Genomic DNA, 20,531 nt, shown 5'->3' on the forward strand with positions numbered 1-20,531 from the left:
AAGGATTGCCCGTTCCATGATCTCGCCATCACGGTTGACAACTCCATTGTGTCCTCCTCCCAGAGCGCTAAGAACCTTGGCGTGATCCTGACAACACCCTGTCGTTCTCAACTAACATCAAGGCGGTGGCCCGTTCCTGTAGGTTCATGCTCTACAACATCCGCAGAGTACGACCCTGCCTCACACAGGAAGCGGCGCAGGTCCTAATCCAGGCATTTGTCATCTCCCATCTGGATTACTGCAACTCGCTGTTGGCTGGGCTCCCTGCCTGTGCCATTAAACCCCTACAACTCATCCAGAACGCCGCAGCCCGTCTGGTGTTCAACCTTCCCAAGTTCTCTCACGTCACCCCGCTCCTCCGCTCTCTCCACTGGCTTCCAGTTGAAGCTCGCATCTGCTACAAGACCATGGTGCTTGCCTACGGAGCTGTGAGGGGAACGGCACCTCAGTACCTCCAGGCTCTGATCAGGCCCTACACCCAAACAAGGGCACTGCGTTCATCCACCTCTGGCTTGCTCGCCTCCCTACCACTGAGGAAGTACAGTTCCCGCTCAGCCCAGTCAAAACTGTTCGCTGCTCTGGCTCCCCAATGGTGGAACACACTCCCTCACGACGCCAGGACAGCGGAGTCAATCACCACCTTCCGGAGACACCTGAAACCCCACCTCTTTAAGGAATACCTAGGATAGGATAAAGTAATCCTTCTCACCCCCCTTAAAAGATTTAGATGCACTATTGTAAAGTGGCTGTTCCACTGGATGTCATAAGGTGAATGCACCAATTTGTAAGTCGCTCTGGATAAGAGCGTCTGCTAAATGACTTAAATGTAAATGTAAATGTAAGAATGAGAGAAACTCCCCAAATACAGGTGTGCCAAGTTTGTAGCGTCATACCCAAGAAGACTCTTGGCTGTAATTGCTATCTGAAGCATCAACAAAGTGGTCCTTCTGTGGCACAGTTGGTAGAGCATGGCGCTTGTAACGCCAGGGTAGTGGGTTGATTCCCGGGACCACCCATACGTAGAATGTATGCACACATGACTGTAAGTCGCAACAAATGGCATATTTATTTTTATTTATTTACTGAGTAAATGGTCCGAATAATTAAGTAAATGTGATATTTCTGTTTTGTATTTTTTATACATTAGCAAAAAAAAATTAAAAACCTGTTTCTGCTTTGTCATTATGGGGTAAACAACAATTTAATCAATTTTAGAATAAGACTAACATAACAAAAAAAAATCAAGGGGTCTGAATACTTTCCGAATATATATAGTTGCCAACCATGTTAGTCTCATTGTCACTGTCAGACTACGCTATCTCATAAAGGTGACGGAAAAGCCTATGAGAGATTAGGGAAAGTCACACTAAGAAACATTTCAAATTGTTAAAAATTGTATTAACCTTATTGACGATGCAAGTGACATTCCACCAGGTTAGTGAAAACAAAATAAATCAAATAAAATCAGCCCATCAGTCAATCCAGCCACATAGCACCATTCACACATGACAGTGATGGCTGTTGCTTGTTTCTACAGTTAAGGACTATTAGGACAGAACCTTCAGATAAACACCATGCATTTGGACTTTTAGCAATGCTTCTCAAGCAGGTAATGGTCTAGGATGAAAGCAATTCATTGTCACATTTCAGTGATTGCAATGAAGACCAGTTCCCAAAAAACAAGAAACTTTCAAAAACAGACATTCATGAAAATGTTATAATATGAAGTTATCTAAATAACTGAATACTGAATACATTTACTCATATTTGTTTTCATTATAGCTTAATTAATCAGGGGACACATGAATACAAGAACATTCATGCAAACACTACTCACCATTTCGGGTGAGCTTGGGTGTTGACGAGTTGACTACATTCTCCATTTCGATAAGCATTTCCCTACTTGAATCCCCTGTGTCTATGAGGTGTCGTACCTGAAAACAGGGGGGGGTTGGAAGATGTCCTTAGGTCAAAGCTAGGGCCAGGGTTTTTTACCAGGTCACATATCTGAGCCGGGAAAAAACTCTGGTTCTTAGTAACAACCTAGGCCGGAGTATCCCTGTTCAGGTCAGGTGGTCAAGACAAACTCCTGGCCCACCTCAAATGGGATATCATGCACAGAAAAGTATGGGTACTTCAGTACCAGAGGTTGACCGATTAAATCGGCATGGCCAATTTCATATTTTCATAACAATCGGAAATCTGCCTTTTTGGACGCCGATTATGGCCGATTACATTGCAACCCACGAGGAAACTGTGTGGCAGGCTGATCACCAGTTACGCGGGTGCAGCGTCAAAAGGACCTTGTGGCTGAAAAGAGCTAGCTAGCATTATACTTACCTTACAAAAAACAATCAATCTTCACATAATCACTAGTTAACTACACATGGTTGATGATATTACTAGGTTAACTAGCTTGTCCTACGTTGCATATAATCAATGCGGTGCCTGTTAATTTATCATCGAATCACAGCCTATATCAACTTCGCCAAAAGGGTGATGATTTGACAAAAGCACATTGCAGAAAAAAGCACAATCGTTGCACAAATGTACCCAACCATAAACATCAATGTCTTTCTTAAAATAAATACACAGAAGTATATATTTTTTTAAACCTGCATATTTAGTTCAAAGAAATGAATGTTAGCAGGCAATATTAACTATGGAAAATGTGTCACTTCTCTTGCGTTTAGTGCAAGCAGAGTCAGGGTATATGGAACAGTTTGGGCCGCCAGGCTCGTAGCCAACTGTGAACTAATTTTCCAGAATTCTACATAATTATGACATAACATTGAAGGTTGTGCAACGCAACAGCAATATTTAGACTTAGGGATGCCACCCGTTCGATAAAATACGGAACTGAAAGAATAAACGTTTTAATTTCGAAATGATAGTTTCTGGATTTGACCATATTAATGACCAAAGGCTCGTATTTCTGTGTTTATTAGATTATAATTAAGTTATGACTTGACATTTGATAGAGCAGTCTGTGCGGTGGTAGGCAGCAGCAGGCTCGTAAGCATTCATTCAAACACTTTCCTGCGTTTGCCAGCAACTCTTAGCAATGCTTGAAGTACAGCACTGTTTATGACTTCAAGCCCATCAATTCCCAAGATTAGGCTGGCAATATTAAAGTGCCTATAAGAATAGTCAATAGACGCGTCAATATTCCTATAATAACTACAACCTAAAACTTCTTTATTGGAAATATTGAAGAACTGGAATATTGAATCACCAGCTTTCATATGTTCTCATGTTCTGAGCAAGGAACTTAAACGTTAGCTTTCTTACATGGCACATACTGCACTTCTACTTTCTTCACCAACACTTTGTTTTTGCATTATTCAAACAAAATTGAACGTGTTTCATTATTTATTTGAGACTAAATAGATTTGATGTAATATATTAAGTTCAAATAAAAGTGTTAATTGTTCATTCAGTATTGTTGTAATTGCCATTATTACAAATACAGTTGAAGTCAGAAGTTTACATACATTGGAGCCATTAAAACTAATTTTTCAACCACTCCACAAATTTCTTGTTAACAAACTATAGTTTTGGCAAGTCGTTAAGGACATCTACTTTGTGCATGACACAAGTAATATCTCCAACAATTGTTTACAGACAGATTATTTCACTTATAATTCACTGTATCACAATTCCAGTGGGTCAAAAGTTTACATACACTAAGTTGACTGTGCCTTTAAACAGCTTGGAAAATTCAAGAAAATTAGGTCATGGCTTTAGAAGCTTCTGATAGGCTAATTGACATCATTTGAGTCAATTGGAGGTGTACCTGTGGATGTATTTCAAGACCTACCTTCAAACTCAGTGCCTCTTTGCTTGATATCATGGGGAAGTCAAAAGAAATCAGCCAAGACCTCAGAAAGAAAATGTAGACCTCCACAAGTCTACTTCAACCTTGGGAGTAATTTCCAAACGCCTGAAGATAACACGTCCATCTGTACAAACAATAGTACGCAAGTATAAACAGCATGGGACCACGCAGCCATCATACCGCTCAGGAAGGAGACAGTCTGTCTCCTAGAGATGAACGTACTTTGGTGCGAAAAGTGCAAATCAATCCCAGAACAACAGCAAAGGACCTTGTGAAGATGCTGGAGGAAACAGGTATAAAAGTATCTATATCCACAGTAAAACGAGTTCTATACTGACATAACCTGAAAGGCCGCTCAGCAAGGAAGAAGCCACTGCTCCAAAACCACCATAAAAAAGCCAGACTACAGTTTGCAACTGCACATGGGGACAAATATAGTACTTTTTGGAGAAATGTCCTCTGGTCTGATGAAACAAATATAGAACTGTTTGGCCATAATGACCATTGTTATGTTTGGAGGAAAAAGGGACTGCTTGCAAGCTGAAGAACACCATCCCAACCGTGAAGCGCAGGGGTGGCAGCATCATGTTGTGGGGGTGCATTGCTGGTGCACTTCACAAAATAGAAGGATTCATGAGGAAGGGAAATTAAATGGATATATTGAAGCAACATCTCAAGACATCAGTCAGGAAGTTAAAGCTTGATCACAAATGGGTCTTCCAAATGGACAATGACCACAAGCATAATTCCAAAGTTGTGGCAAAATGGCTTAATGACAAAGTCAAGGTACTGGAGTGGCCGTCACAAAGCCCTGACCTCAATCCTATTTGTGGGCAGAACTGAAAAGGCGTGTGCGAGCAAGGAGGCCTAAAAACCTGACTCTGTTACACCAGCTCTGTCAGGAGGAATGGGCCAAAATTCACACAACTTATTGTGGGACGCTTGTGGAAGGCTACCTGAAACGTTTGACCCAAGTTAAACAATTTAAGGTCAATGCTACCAAATACTAATTGAGTGTATGTAAACTTCTGACCCACTGGGAATGTGATGAAAGAAATAAAAGCTGAAATAAATCACTCTACTATTATTCTGACATTCCATTTTCTTGTGAAAAAAAAGTTGTGATCCTAACAGACCTAAGACAGAATTTTTACTAGGATTAAATGTCAGGAATTGTGAAACTGAGTTAAAATGTATTTGGCTAAGGTTTATGTAAACTTCAGACTTCAACTGCATATAAAAATTGGCCAAGTAATCGGTATCGGCGTTGAAAAATCATAATCGGTCGACCTCTATTCAGTACATCATGCTCCAATCATAGTCATACAGTCATATGTTCTCAGTGTATACCCTACCTGGTTGGGCCTGAGGAAGTGGAGGCTAATATTAGGGTAGCGCGTGGTGGGGTCCACACTGTAGTGACTGAAATTCTTATTGATGTTCTCTGGCGTTGTCTGAGGCAGCAAGCGATATATGCTCTCCCTAAAAAAAGAAGAAAGGGGAAACCATGATAATTGAATTATAGAAAAGCACATGGGAGAAGAACAGAGGATTCAACACATTCCATTCAGAGCTCCAAAAGCTCTTATTCTATTAGTAGTACATTAATAGAGGGGCTGACAGTGGAGCCTAATGCAGACGCTTTTCCTGGTAGAGCACTCAGAGATAACGGAGTGTGTGTGTGTGTGTGTGTGTGTGTGTGTGTGTGTGTGTGTGTGTGTGTGTGTATATATCTCACTCACACACGCCGTTATATTCACAGTAACCCGTCAAAAGTTGACAACCTTCAAGGGTTTTTCTTAATTTTTTACTATTTTCTACATTTTCTACATTGCAGCCCCAATAAAAGCTTCACAAAGTTCAAGTAACAGACACATCTCAACATCAACTGTTCAGAGGAGACTGTGTGAATCAGGCATTCATGGTCGAATTGCTATAAAGAAACCACTACTAAAGGACACCAATAAGAATAAGAGATTTTCTTCGGCCAAGAAACACGAGCAATGGATATTACATTGTTGGAAATATGTCCTTTTTGGTTTTTGGTTCCAACCGCCGTGTCTTTGTGAGACGCAGAGTAGGTGAACGGATGATCTCTGCATGTGTGGTTCCCACCATGCGTATTGCTGGTGACACTGTCTGTGATTTAATTTAGAATTCAAGGCACACTTAACCAGCATGGCTACGACAGCAATACGCCATCCTATCTGGTTTGCGCTTAGTGGGAATATCGTTTTTTTCCCAACAGGATAATGACCCAAAACACAACTCCAGGCTGTGTAAGGGCTATTTGACCAAGAAGGAGAGTGATGGAGTGCTGCATCAGATGACCTGGCCTCCACAATCAACCCAATCACCTGACCTCAACCCAATTGAGATGAGTTGGACCGCAGTGAAGGAAAAGCAGCCAACAAGTGCTCAGCGTATGTGGGAATTCCTTCAGACTGATTTGTTTAACACTTTCTTGTTTACTACATGATTCTATGTGTTATTTCCTAGTTTTATTATTCAACTATGTACCCCTTTTTCACCGGTACCGTATATATTAATATGAGAGAGCGAAAGAGGGGAATTATTTGAAAGCTTATTATTATATTGCCAACATGGCTAGCTACGTTATAAAAGAAAATCTTACAGTGTTAGACTTACAAAAGTATGTGTGTGTGTGTGTGTGTGTGTGTGTGTGTGTGTGTGTGTGTGTGTGTGTGTGTGTGTGTGTGTGTGTGTGTGCATGTATGCGACTGTGAGCGCATGTATGCGACTGTGAGCATGTATGCGACTGTGAGCATGTATGCGACTGTGAGCATGTATGCGACTGTGAGCATGTGGAGTGTGTGTGGAGTGCGTGTGTGTATAGTATGTGTGTGAGTTGAAGTATGACGTGGGAGTATAATGTGTGTGAGTTGAAGTATGACGTGAGAGTATAATGTGTATAATGTGTGTGTTATAACGTGTCCCCTCCCTCACCTCTCAGCCAGCACGTCCAGAGATGTGTTCCCCTGGGCCCAGCTCTTCACCATCCATCCGGAGTCCATGGCTGCCAGGAAACCCCGGGCTATACCAGTGCCCATGGGCCAGAAGGGCTGGAGAGAGGGACAAACACAGTAACATGGTGAAGTACGCATACACTTTTTTGGTTACTACATGATTCCATGTGATATTTCATAGTTTTGAAGTCTTCACTATTATTCTACAATGTAGACAATAGTACAAATAAAGTCAAACCCTGGAATGAGTAGGTGTGTCCAAACTTTTGACTGGTACTGTATACAGTACACACACACACACACACACACACACATTACGTTTTATATATAAAAGTGTCTGTTTCAAGCAAGCAAACGTCAATACTGAAATCGCTCTCTAAATTCACTGACATTTTTCCCACACTCTTGGTCACGCTGATTTTCACTCCCTTTCTCATTTATTGTCATTTACAGTCAGACTCTACCTCATCCACAGTGACTGAGAATATACCTTCTTAGTGAGACTGAAACACCCTCCACCCGGTAGACCCCCCCCCCTCACCTCCAGTAGACTGTCCCCCACCAGAGACACCAGTAGCTGGCGCCCGTTGCGTTGGCGTACCAGCGCCGCGTTCTCGGAGGCGTACATGCAGGTGAAGTCGAACATGGCCACGTCGGGCTGGCCGTAGTGGTTGATGGCAAAGTCCAGCGTGGGCAGCTGGTGGTTGGTGGAGAAGTCTGCGGCCTCGCGGGCGTAAGATAGCAGAGCTGCCTGGTCCACGTTCGTCCTGGAAAGCAGCATCTCTGTGTCCGCATAATCCTGGAGACATGAAGAAGTGAAGACGGCTCAGATGACGAGAGGAAGGGAGAGACACTAATAAGAGACTGCCACGCACAGAGAATGAGGCATGACATCCATGCAGTGGTTTATGGAGGAGAAGATATTTTCCACAGGAGGTTAGCCTGCACCACCAAAGCAGAACTTTGATTCCGAATCAAGTCAATAACATTCGAAAGTTATATTGAATTGAATCACTTCTGGCCCGTTTGCAATGTCTCCAAAAACAAGTATTTTAATTCCCAATATAAAAATCTAAACACCCCCATAGTAAATTATACTTTACTGTGTTTAATATGTCGCATCAAATGAAGGCATGCTCTAAATGGACTGTTCTTTGAAAGAGACCGGTAAGAGGCACATTCTTTTCCTTTGACTTTCCCTGGCTAGGCTGGGTCTGGCAGTGTCAGGCTGGCTGACTGGTGAGCCGGATGGGTGGAGGGGAGGTGAAGGGCGGAGCATTTGGAAGATCGGAGAGAGTGACTTTCTATTTCACGGTGCTAGGGGGAACAGTGTGGACCCGACCCACCGCACCCCCGCCTGCCCCCAATTATTTAAATGGTGCATAAAAAAAAGGGACTATGGAGTGATTTCCATTGATATGAAAGGACCATGACTGGAAGCAAGTCGTCTTTTAGGAAACTTATCTATGGGCTAGGATACATACCGGTACATCAAACCACTGAAAACTCACCGGTTTGTTATGGTCCTAATCACGGAATGACATATAGAACCCCTATTCCTTCAATAGGATATCTGTGGGCCAAGTCTGTAAAGATTTGTCATGTAACTTCTAATGTGTATGACCTTTTATTGTGGCATAAACACAACCGGTGTTTGTCATCGGATTGTCAAACAATAACTTCAACGTTCTCCTTTACTAAGCCACCGGCTCCCGTTCATCTACCGGCATCATATTCCAGCCTCCAAGCACAGTGATGAATAGAAAGAGACATCTGTTACACAAAACACCACAAAGTGTCATCGGGCCAGGATTTATGGGTCCGCTGTTGTCTGAGCGCGTCTCGGTGCCATCTTTTGCCACGTTCACGTGCTAGTCAGAACTCTGACATTTCCCAACATTTTAACTGGTTGTAGCTGTGCCGTGTTCAACCAGTTAGCAAGTCGAACGATTCAGAGTTCCTTAGAGCCAACTAGCACGTAAACGCTGCATCTGCCTTGGCAAAATGGCATTGTCCCCGTCGAACCACATTGCATTTTGGAGCACAGGAAATACCACCTGTTTTCAAGTCCATTCTCTCATGTTTCATGCCTCTGACCTGCCGAAATGATAAAAAGTGGTGTAATAGCCTACAACTTTCTTAACATTTTGTTTTAATTATTGTGATAGGCTCATGTTTTGCCGGTACGGTGTACCCCCAATATTTATTGTGCCGGGATGCCGTACCGGGCCGCCTTACTTTCACCCTTGATCATGTCCCCGCTCAGCCTGCAGCCTGGCCCAACTCATCAGGATCAGATTCATTAGTGCACACTGTAGCAAAACTTTTCCAACGGAAAAGGAAAACAGGCGTTTGTTATTGGACAAGTTCAGGTAGTCCCTCCCTGTTCCAGTCCATTTTCTTCCCTTTGGTGCCTAATGAATACGACCCAGCACTGGACCTACAGAGTTCAGCCATTCAACCGCCTACTGTACTGGCCCGATGACCGCTGATTAAAACTCACATTCGGTGCCAATCTGATTATCAAAAGGGTTAGCATTCCTAATTACTCAAATGCCTTCATAACGAGTGTTTGATTGGGTCTGTAAAATATTACCAAACCCTTTTTTCCCCCTCCACAAAGTAAGATCGAAATACAGCGGCAACTTTTACTGGAACATGAAAGCTGAACTTCTAAAAGAGGTCCTGATGTCCTAAAAGCTAGAGTGACTGCCCACTCTAGTCAAAGGAAACAGCAGTGTTATGAAGTGTGGGGACACAAACTCTCATTAAGTGTGGTTGAGCTGGCGTTTGTTCCTGGTACTGTTTTGGCTTGGTCTGGCCATTAGGCAGGAACACAGGCACACAGAGACGGAAAGTGACTGAGTGAGTGTACAGTTCTGAATGTGTGTGCATGCATGTGTACGAGAGAGACATCTCCAGACGTGTCTCTCTCTCACCCTCTGATCACTCACATGCAGAATGACTCCCTTCTCCAGCAGGCTCTGTTTCTTGGCAGTCATGACAAAGTAGTGCGTGTCATCCTTGTAGTAGACAATGTTTTCCAGGTCAATTCCTATCAAATCAATAGAAAGAGATTGGTTTACCAAAAATACATCGCAAAACTATGTATTTTCTACGGTTGCTCCTATGGCTCCTCCATTGACAGTCTCTCTGGTTGTCTTTGTTAGAGGAATGGTGGACAATGAACCCGAATACCCAACCCGGGACCCTAGTGGTTCCGGCTCCAAAATTCTAACGGCTCTGCATAGCTTATAGCATATTTATTTTATTCTACTAAGGTGAATTTATTGACTTATAGAAGGCCTAGCCAACATATAAATATCTAGAAGAAGAGCAACTTGGCTGATAATGTTTTTTTGTCACTCTGGTCCAATCGGGTCGAGGACTTCTCTCTAACCCATGGATAAACCATGCAGATAGGAACTGACAGGCTCTCAGAAAATACATGTGTATCACCTAAATCCATACACTCCTAATATATAACAATCTGTAAAATGTTACTTAGAGCCTACAGCTGTAATGCTTAATAACTTGTTATAAGCACCTATGAGCCTTTATAATATCTCATAGCGACAGTTATTACATGTCGTCTCCCTATGGAGCAATAACTGACCCGTGGCTTCCCGGAGGTCCTGGAAAAACTTCTGATTGAAGATGAAGGCCACTCCGCTGATCTCCTCCACCTTGGCCTCGGCTGTGGTGTTCCTGTTGATGAAGTTGGCTGTAATGGCGATGGCCAGCTTGCCCCGGAACTCCTTCCTCCTGAACCCTGTAGGGGAGAGAGGCTGGGGTCAAGGGTTCATTATGTAGACAGTGAATGAGTCAGGGGTCAGGCGTCGAGAGAACAAATGAGCCACGTTAACAGTTGCCTTGTATTACAAACTCACGTTCGTAAAAGAGAAGAGAACAGGACAAAAAAAAAGGTTGCACCTGTTAGGCTTTGATGCACACCATCAGTGTCTGTTCGATCAATATAACCAGCCATTCTTTTAACCATCTCATGTAAGACTGCAGGCTGAGAACGATCATTGCATGCAGTGACTACTGGAAGCAGTTTCCCTCAGGGCTAGATGGGTCACAGCAGTCCACACACTACAGGGCACCCAGAGCGGTTGTGAGGGCTGTTAGCTCATACAGCTCATACAGGAAACAGACAGCCAATTCACCCGTTCATGCTCTGCTCCAGAGAGAGAGGCCATGGAGGAGTGCTCTCTAAAGATGGATGGAGTGAAGGAGGGCACAACATGTGCACAACAAAGCAGCAGGAAAAGTGGAGGGCGTGAGAGAGGGGGTGAGAGAGGGGGGGGAGAGAGAGGGGGAGAGCAAGAGAGAGGGGGAGGGAGAGATAGGGAGAGAGAGGGGGAGAGCAAGAGAGAGGGGGAGAGCGAGAGACAGGGGGAGAGATAGGGAGAGAGAGGGGGAGAGCAAGAGGGGGAGGGAGAGAGAGAGAGAGAGAGAGAGAGAGGGGGAGGGGAGAGAGAGAGAGAGAGAGAGAGAGAGAGAGAGAGGGGGAGAGAGAGAGGGGGGAGAGAAAGAGGGGGAGAGATAGAGGGGGAGAGATAGAGGGGGAGAGATAGAGGGGGGAGAGAGGAGAGGGGGAGAGAGGGGGAGAGAGGAGAGGGGGAGAGAGGAGAGGGGGAGAGAGGGGGAGAGAGAGGAGAGGGGGAGAGAGGGAGAGGGAGGGAGAGAGGAGAGGGGGGAGAGGGAGAGAGAGAGAGGAGGGAGAGAGGAGAGGGGGGGAGAGAGGAGAGGGGGGAGAGAGGAGAGGGAGGGAGAGAGGAGAGGGGGGAGAGAGGGAGAGGGAGGGAGAGGAGAGGGGGAGAGAGGAGAGGGAGGGAGAGAGGAGAGGGAGGGAGAGAGGAGAGGGAGGGAGAGAGGAGAGGGAGGGAGAGAGGAGAGGGAGGGAGAGGGAGGAGAGGGAGGGAGGAGAGGGGGAGAGGGGAGGAGAGGGGAGAGAGAGGGAGAGAGAGAGAGGAGAGAGAGAGGGGGGAGAGGGAGGAGAGGGAGAGAGAGAGGGGTCGGACTCGTAAACGAACCACAGCTGTGTTTTTGAGGGCTTCAGCTCTCATAGTGTTTTACACAACTCATTTTAAAACACATCTGTTACTTTGTTACTTTCTACCTGCCAGCGTGTTTCTCCTCCCATCTGCCCCAATGATGACATCAAACTCCAACTCGTTGACTGGGTGTGTCCTGGGGAGGACCTCAGCCCTCCACCCTATCCCTGCAGAAACACAACACGGGGAAATACACAATACGTGTAACTGTGTCTTATTTAACATACGACTTGACTTCACTGACAGCAATGGGAATATTTTCCAATAGAGACCACTCAGTTAGAACTGTCACATACAGTAACATATGGCCCTTCCTTATCCCCTTAATGCCTGGCTATAGAGAAGTTGTGTCTTGTGACGGCTCTTAACGCAGTTCCATAAACACATCTCTTACTCTCGTTCTCCTGGTCCTCGGGGGGCTCGATGAGACCCTTGAACTCCGCGTTGACGTGGATCTCGATGCCCAGGAGCAGGGCCACCTTCAGCAGCATCAGCTGGAGCTGCCGGATACCTGCACAGAGCCAGACTAGATTAGAGGAGAACGTCAAACAATAACTATTTATTAGCTTGGACGACGGAAAAGACTGCAACGTCACAGCTGATCCATGGTCCTGGCAAGCACCAGAACTATTCTCTTCATAGATCATATTAGATCACAAAGCAAAACGTGAAAGCAGTTCAACCGTTTGATAAAAGATGGAGCGCAGGAAATGGGCGTAGTCTTATCCACTTACTGATATGGTCGATGGCTCCGGCGCAGAACTTTCCATAGAACTTTTTGGCCCCGAGGCCTCGGAGGTCCTGGATGGTGAAGGGCCACAGGTGCAGCACGTTGTTCCTGGAGAAGGCATCCCTCTTCTCCAGCAGCACCACCTTGGCGCCCAGGAAGCCCAGCTCGATGGCTGTCCGCAGGCCACATGGTCCTGCCCCGATGATCAAACACTGTGGAGGGGGGAGCATGCCATATCTCATATACAAGAGTGGGCTGATATTACCATAAAGTTCAATTGCCGATATACTGTTAATCGCAAAATATAATTTAAATCGCAATATTTAACAAGGGAAAATAGACAACATGAAAATGTGGATATCGCCCTACCCTATTATATAGAGAAATAACTCTCCAACTCTCTATATACAGAAATAATACTCTCTGAGGTACTTTGAACAAGGATATGCGACAAGTTACATCATCACATACCTTAGAGTTGGTACATGCACGTCCTTTCTTGTACTCCTTCTGGCCGGCCCGCTTGTCAAGCTTAGCCCAGAGTGCCTTGGCCTTCCAGTAGTTGAGACGGGACTTAAGCTTGTGGTAGAAGACCCGGTACTCACAGGGCTTGAGCTCCAGATGGTCACAGAGCTCCTGGAAGGCCTTGAGCGTGACTTTGCAAGTGGAGGCCTGAACGAAGCGGTCAAACAGGATGTGGGCCGGGTTCACCCTCTCCCCTGTGGTGGTGAAGCCTCCCAGGTCCCCCATGGTCCCCATGGACCTCCCCCCAGTTGGGGGCCTCTGGGGGTCTCTGGTCAGGCCGCAGCCCCTGGCTCTAGCACACACTCTGCTCCGGTGAAGTCTTTATCTCCCCGTCTCAGGCATCCTCATTCTGTCAGGGAGAAAGTGGAGAAGCGTCGTGAGTTATGAGAATGTTTGCATATTTCACAAGTTTATCATGACACATTACCGAGTTTGATTTGGAACGTCCTTGAATGATCTTCCTTAAACAACTTGTAAGAAAGACCTCTGGCTACAGTGTAGACCAGTGACTTGTAGTCAGTGCTTACCCTGTAATAATCGCATTTTAAAAAGCTGCTGTGAAAAGCCAAATCTAAAAATGTTATTATAATGAAAGACAATATATTGATATCTAATGTTTGTTTCTGAATGATTCTGGTGGTTGTTATGCTCAAAATCTCCAACATTTTCTAAAACTACAACAAAACCTCCCGAATAATAGGGTATTCATGAATAAAGGTTAAATCTATGTTTTAAAATCCATGACTTTCTTTCCATCCATTTGAATCCATTAAACTCCTTGACGTGCGCGGCCTTCATTAGTCCAGTCACCGTAATGGACAGGGTCTGCATTTGGCATGTCCACATAATTTGGTGCTGAACAAAGATTGCTAGCATCCCTGACCTGCTAGATTTCTAGCAAAAACAACTTGACATACGGACACTACCTCTATACTGCACCTCAAACAACTTTCCAAGTTGGAATAATCATGGAGGTTTCGAATAGTGGAACATCAACTATAATGAAAGTTAAGACCAGACAAGGGCAGCATACAGCACGTGACTATATTCATGACAGGCAAGGCAAATACCATCTCCCTCGCGGTCGGGCAGGCGAACAGCGAGTACTGGACTGTCCACTTGTGGGAAACATTTCAACATGTACTTTGTTGACATATTGGGAACGGGGCTTCTCCGCCACTCAGTGGCCTGAGCCTTGGCTTCTACAAGATGGATGCGACTAAATGTGTGTGTAATAATATCACACGTACTATTATTGTGTGTGTGCACGCCGCGCATTGGAAGAATTGTAAATCCATTGTGAAAGGCTATGCGTTGCAAATGATTTCAGAATAAATGTGTCCATATATTGGTCTTTTAGTACCACACCTATCAGTTGTTACTCTGCACGCTACAACAGGTTTATGGCTGAGCTGAGTCGAGCAGTGTGTTATTTGGTCGCTTGTGTATCTCGACTACATTGGTATTTACATTTGGTGAACATGTTTGTACAGTTAATGTTAATAGCCTATGTCACAATGGTTGTCGGGTTTATGGTAAACCTGGGCTTCATCAAGGTTTATTTGAGTAAATCTGGCTTTGATAAAAGCCAGTGCCTCCCCAGCCACCGACCTCACCACACGTCACTGGTGCAGCCTATCCCCTGTTGTTGTTCTATTGACAGTCTTGAAGAAGTGATCCAACAGGATCTAATGGGATATCATATCCGCTGCATCAAAAACAGGACATTCATAGATTAGCCGAATCAGCTATAAACGCCAGAACATCAAGCACAACAAAATATCCAAGCGCTGATTGTGTACCGCAATTCAATTCCATTGATGAATCCATAATCGCACAGATATGCAAGGATGAAGAGAAAGCATGAGACAACGTAATCAGGTCAGCAGTGAATGACAGGCAACAGCCTCTGTACTGTGCTGCGTGTGATCCAACCATTTTTGCCGAGCAATGGGTATATTGTGATGTGCCCGGTTCACATAAAAATCCCCAGAGGTAACAGGGAAGAGAGCTGACGTCCCTGGTTAGAAGTTGGAGCAGGGTTCACAATTCTGTTCACAGATAGTGCTTCAGTAGGCAGTAGGATGGATCACATTTCAGACCAATCTGACCACTGGACAACTAATACATGTTTTAACCTCCTGAATGGCAAATTGCATTGTGAAGGGCACAGTAAGAGTTTTAATGTCTCAGTTCAAAATGATTGTTGACTATTGACTTCACATAGAGGCCTATATGTCGTGTTGAATGTGTCACGGCAAGGCTATTAGCTACTGATATAAAACAAGGAAGACACAGTTACTGAGATACCGTTAAAGCGCTTTGGACTGTATCGGTTGTCTGAGAGGTCAGTGTGGCAGACTGCAGTGGGTATGATGTCTCTCAATCCTTTGATCCACACAGCAGGGATCTAAGTCGTCAGATCATATTCCAGGACAGAGCTTGCAGGCAGGAGTGGACAGAGACTGGACACTGACCTAGAGCCCGTGTCCAACTTCCCAGTGAGGGGACGGATGTGACAAATTCATCAGAATTAGGCTAGCCCATATAATTCCAGAATTCAAAACCGTTTCAACAATAATATGTATAGTTATGTATAGCCATAGTTCATTCTTTAGCAGATCTAGAGTAAAGTCCTGCATCTGGTCAGATATCCACGGCTCCCCACAGTTGACCCGCAAAAAAATGAAAACATTATTTTAACCCGTGGGTCAACTCCCGGTTTAGAACAATTATATTGAGTGTCGGAAACGTTTTAAATCAATCATTCATTTTTACAAATCCAGGAGCTTGTTGTGTTGGGAATTCCATTCTGTGGGCAGCGAGTCAGACATGTAGGCTACCAGCCACGAATGCAGTGGATCAGGGAACTGTCCGTTATTTGTGTGGTGCTGAAACTTATGGTTTCACCCCCCCTCCCCCCACATGAAAATATGTTGCCAAGTGAATTTCCCTGGCTAGCCTAGCTAACGTAACCGGAGAAATAAAAAGAAAGGTTATGAACAACACCATCTAGGAAACAGGTGCTGTGTGAGTGAAATCCCCGGTTTGGTTTGGAAGGTTTTTGGAGTCATTGTAGGCAAAAACCTGGTAGATGGATACACAACCTGCAAATAGTGCAAGCAGGTATGTTTACGATAGGCTAATTCAGTTTATTACCAGTTAATTATTCAGGCTTTCGTTCACTTAAACCATATGCAGAGCAGGCCATATCAAGTTTAAATTGGTGCAGCTGGTAATAGTTTGAGTATAGCCTACTAAATAAATGTATTTTTACAGCCTATATTCAATGCTGGAAATTGTTCATTTAACTTTGAATTAAAACTATACTGAACAAAATATAAACACAACATGAAACAATTACAGATTTACAGTTCATATAAGGCCCTAATTCATTAGGCCGTAATCTATGGATTTCACATCACTTGGCAGGGGCCTGGCTCCCCCTGGGAAGGCCCAGGCCCAGCCAATGAGAATGAGTTTTTCATCACAAAAGGGCTTTATTACAGACAGAAATACCACTTAGTTTCATCAGCTGTCCGGGTGGCTGGTCTCAGACGATCCCACAGGTGAAGAAGCTGGATGTGGACGTCCTGGGCTGGCATGTTTACACGCTATTTGCGGTTGTGAGGACGGTTGGAAGTTCTTTAAAATGACGTTGGAGGCAGCTTATAGTAGAGAAATGAACATTCAATTCTCTGGAAACAGCTCTGGTGGACATTCCTGCAGTCAGCATGTCAATTGCACCCTCCCTCAAAACTTGAGATATCTGTGGCTGCTAGCGTTGTGAAGCATAAACAAAATTAACTTCTCTAGGGTAGGGGGCAGCATTTGGAATTTTGGATGAAAAGCGTGCCTAAATTGAACTGCCTTCTACTCAGGCCCAGAAGATAGGATATGCAGATAATTGGTAGCTTTGGATAGAAAACACTCTAAAGTATCCAGAATTGTTAAAATAGTGTCGGAGTATAACAGAACTGATTTGGCGAAAACCTGAGAAAAATCCATTCAGGAAGAAGGATTTTTGTTGTAGTTTGATTCAATGCCATTGCAGTATCCATTGACTTAGGACTCAAATGGCAGTTCCTATGCCTTCCACTGGATGTCTTTAGAAATTGTTTCAGGCTTGTATTCCGAAAAATGAGGGAGTAAGAGCAGTCTGAATGAGTGGACCCTGCCGTGTCACAGAACTTTTTCATGCGCGCGACCGAGAGAGCCTTTCTTGTTTACCTTTTATATTGACAACGTTATTGTCCGGTTGAAATATTATCGATTACTTAGGCTAAAAACAACCTGAGGATTGATTATGAACATCGTTTGAACATCGTTTGAAATGTTTTTACGAACTTTAGGGATACTATTCAGATTTTTTGTCTGCCTGTTGTGACTGTGTTCGAGCCTGTGGATTACTGAAGAAAACGTGCAAACAAAACGGAGGTTTTTGGATATAAAGAGACTTTTATTGAATAAATGAATGTCTTATGAGTGCAACCATATGAAGATCATCAAAGGTACGTGATTAATTATATCTCTATTTCTGACTTGTGTAACTCTTCTACTTGGATGGTTACTGTTTGTAATGATTTGTCTGCTGGGCTATGTTCTCAAATAATCGTACGGTATGCTTTCGCCGTAAAGCATTTTTGAAATCTGACACCGTGGTTGGATTCACAAGAAGTTCATCTTTAAACCTATGTGAAATAGTTGTGTCTTTTCTGAATTATTATAATGAGTATTTCTGTATTTGAATTTAGCGCTCTGCAATCTCACTGGATGCTAGCGTCCCACATACCCTAGAGAGGTTTTAACACAGAATCCGTTGATTATCCCCCGAAACCCGGGACTCCACAGATCATGAGGATATCATATTTGTCTGCTTGTAACCTACCATTATTGACCTCCAGGCCCGAGAGTCAAAATGTTTATTTTACACGTTTTCACCAAGCAGCAAACCTCTTACAAGGTAAGCTTCGATTTGGCCTGTGTTTGAGCTATAGCTACATGGGTATATCAAATGAATCCGTAGGTTGGTAGAAACAAATCTAGCCTATTGCCAATGTTATCTGATAATGTATGACTTAATGGCAACATCGAATGTCCCCCGAGTGACTAAATCTTTGCGCATCAAAAATATGACGTCGCCTGCTTAATTTTTTTATACGTGGTCTGCTTTTTGTGCTTTGGATTTAGTTGACATAAGCCTGTGTAACAAGTCATTTCAATGTTCTAGAATTTCAAAGTAGTTATTTCCTTGTATCCTTGTAAGTTTCATCCTTGTATCTTTGTAGAGGCCACCACACTCTCATGGCCATTGTTTATTTGAGTTTCTCACCTCTGCCTGTGTCTCCAAATTGTTACTGTTTGCATTGTGTGTGTGTGTGTGTGTGTGTGTGTGTGTGTGTGTGTGTGTGTGTGTGTGTGTGTGTGTGTGTGTGTGTGTGTGTGTGTGTGTGTTTCACACCTTCCATGTGAGTCACTGTACAGATAACATTCAGGCCTGGTGTTTTTACTTCATAGTAATGTCGTTTTGTAAATTTAGTCAACTGTAATTTTGTCTTACAACAATATATCCCTTTATTTGAGCAACCTCACAACCATCACAAGACCCCCCCACTCAAGCTGAACGCCACTATCCAACACACACGACAAAAGGAAGAACTGCAGCATTGCTCAAAACACAGGGGGGGGGGGATGCCAGACCTTCTGTCAGGTCGCTTTTTGTTTCCTGACAGAGAGGGACTGCTTCAAAGACTCATCACGACATGCACAAGCTATGGGGAAAGTGAAATCTAATAATCTCCACCTGGGATGTAAAACCAACACCATTCATAAATAGTTCAGCTTTAGTGAAGGACATGTGTGTAACCAAGTTTCTTTGATCAGACATGATTTTGTTTTTTAAATGTATGTGTATATACTTTACTTTTATTTAGTTTTTGTAAACAGTTCATTTGTATGTAGGCCCAAGACATTGGACATGCCTAGGCTAAACATTCAGGCACTTTGGAGAGTTTGAAAAAACACAGCACCACAATGTTTGAGAGGGGTTGGTGTTGTAGAAATGTCGTTTTTATAGTGAATAATAACTTTTAGGCACATCCAGTGTGCAAAAACTGTGCAATTACCACATTTTGACACTTTAGAGAGGTTGAAAGGACACTGAATTCCCCATAACACCACCACAATGTTTGAGTGAGGTCGATATGGTAAAAATTGTGTTTTTATACTGAACAAATATAATTTTAGGGATTGCAAATATGTAATAGCACTGTAATTATCTAATTTACAGACATATGCCACTTCGGGGAGGTTTAGGGACACTTGGAAATGTACCATGACCAAACATCCGCCCATTTCTAGTTGTTAGGTCTATCAAAACCATATTGTTTTCTGATATTAATCATGTGGAAGCCATCTGATGTGTTTTCAGCTCTGGGCATCAATAATTCACTTATAGCTTGTCAATGAAAGACGGTTATTTTGTGTGTGCTTGATCTTGTGTGTTCTGAACTATGTAACTCCTATCTATCTTCTGATCATTTCCTCATATTCACCCAGATGTCTTCTTTCCAAATATACCACGTTTTTGCATGTCAGAAACACATGAATAGCAGTTACTTTTGGGTATGTCTTTTTAGGCGGAAATCTACATTTTGCCATTACATTTAAGAGGTTTATCAGCTTCTTGATATTAGCTTCTTTATTTAAGAGGTTTATCAGCTTCTTGATATGCCATGCTCATAACAGGGATGTAAACGAATTTGTGCACACCATTTGAGAGAAATAAGATTTGTGCTTTTCAGGTTTTATACATTTCAAATACCCTCACGAATGCATGGAAGCGGATCTGAAGAGCACTGGATTTGACACATTAGCTTTTGTGAAGGGACATTTTTCACACATTTGCTAGAAATCTGTATGCTACCCAGCCAGCATAGATGTTATCTGCATATGAGAGTTTATGTAACATTTATGGGATCTTTTTATTTCAGTTAATAAAAAACTGGACCAACACTTTACATGTTGCGTGTTATATTTTTGTTAAATGTTTCACACCCTGCCAACTCCTCACCGCTGTCAAAACAACTCTCAGCTCTGGAAGTGCAGCGCCTGCAGAGGGGGCCTCTCCACAATGGCCCACATATCCCTTTCCCAGGACACCACCACCTACATGTTTCCACTCTCCCTAAATACCTCAAAGGGCTCCTTGAGAAGGCCGTCTGCAGCTGTGGTGTTCAGTCTGTGTGGGTTCCCCAGCTGGTGTACACTACCTACAGCCACCTGCAGGTGGTCTGGTTCAGTTCCTCCCTGTACCTTGGATAACCTCTGAAATACACCGGCAGGTGGTCTGGTTCAGTTCCTCCCTGTACCTTGGATAACCTCTGAAATGC

General features: G+C 43.7%; 1 protein-coding gene across 19 annotated transcripts in view; it reads right to left on the reverse strand.

The window, feature by feature from the left end:
* Window positions 1–20,531, reverse strand: part of mical3a (microtubule associated monooxygenase, calponin and LIM domain containing 3a) — a 157,213-nt gene that overhangs the window by 55,618 nt on the left and 81,064 nt on the right. For all 19 annotated transcript variants that reach the window (XM_052474788.1, XM_052474787.1, XM_052474789.1 and 16 more), the window contains 10 exons: window positions 13,087–13,489; window positions 12,620–12,827; window positions 12,280–12,396; window positions 11,951–12,052; window positions 10,442–10,597; window positions 9,780–9,880; window positions 7,367–7,624; window positions 6,806–6,921; window positions 5,194–5,320; window positions 1,838–1,934 (listed from right to left, as the gene is read on the reverse strand). In XM_052474788.1, coding sequence (XP_052330748.1) covers window positions 1,838–1,934; window positions 5,194–5,320; window positions 6,806–6,921; window positions 7,367–7,624; window positions 9,780–9,880; window positions 10,442–10,597; window positions 11,951–12,052; window positions 12,280–12,396; window positions 12,620–12,827; window positions 13,087–13,374 — 1,570 coding nt within the window. In that variant the 5' untranslated portion in view covers window positions 13,375–13,489. The remainder of the gene's footprint in view (window positions 1–1,837; window positions 1,935–5,193; window positions 5,321–6,805; window positions 6,922–7,366; window positions 7,625–9,779; window positions 9,881–10,441; window positions 10,598–11,950; window positions 12,053–12,279; window positions 12,397–12,619; window positions 12,828–13,086; window positions 13,490–20,531) is intronic.

The sequence above is a fragment of the Oncorhynchus keta genome, chromosome 22, assembly GCF_023373465.1.
Source record: "Oncorhynchus keta strain PuntledgeMale-10-30-2019 chromosome 22, Oket_V2, whole genome shotgun sequence".
NCBI lineage: Eukaryota > Metazoa > Chordata > Actinopteri > Salmoniformes > Salmonidae > Oncorhynchus > Oncorhynchus keta.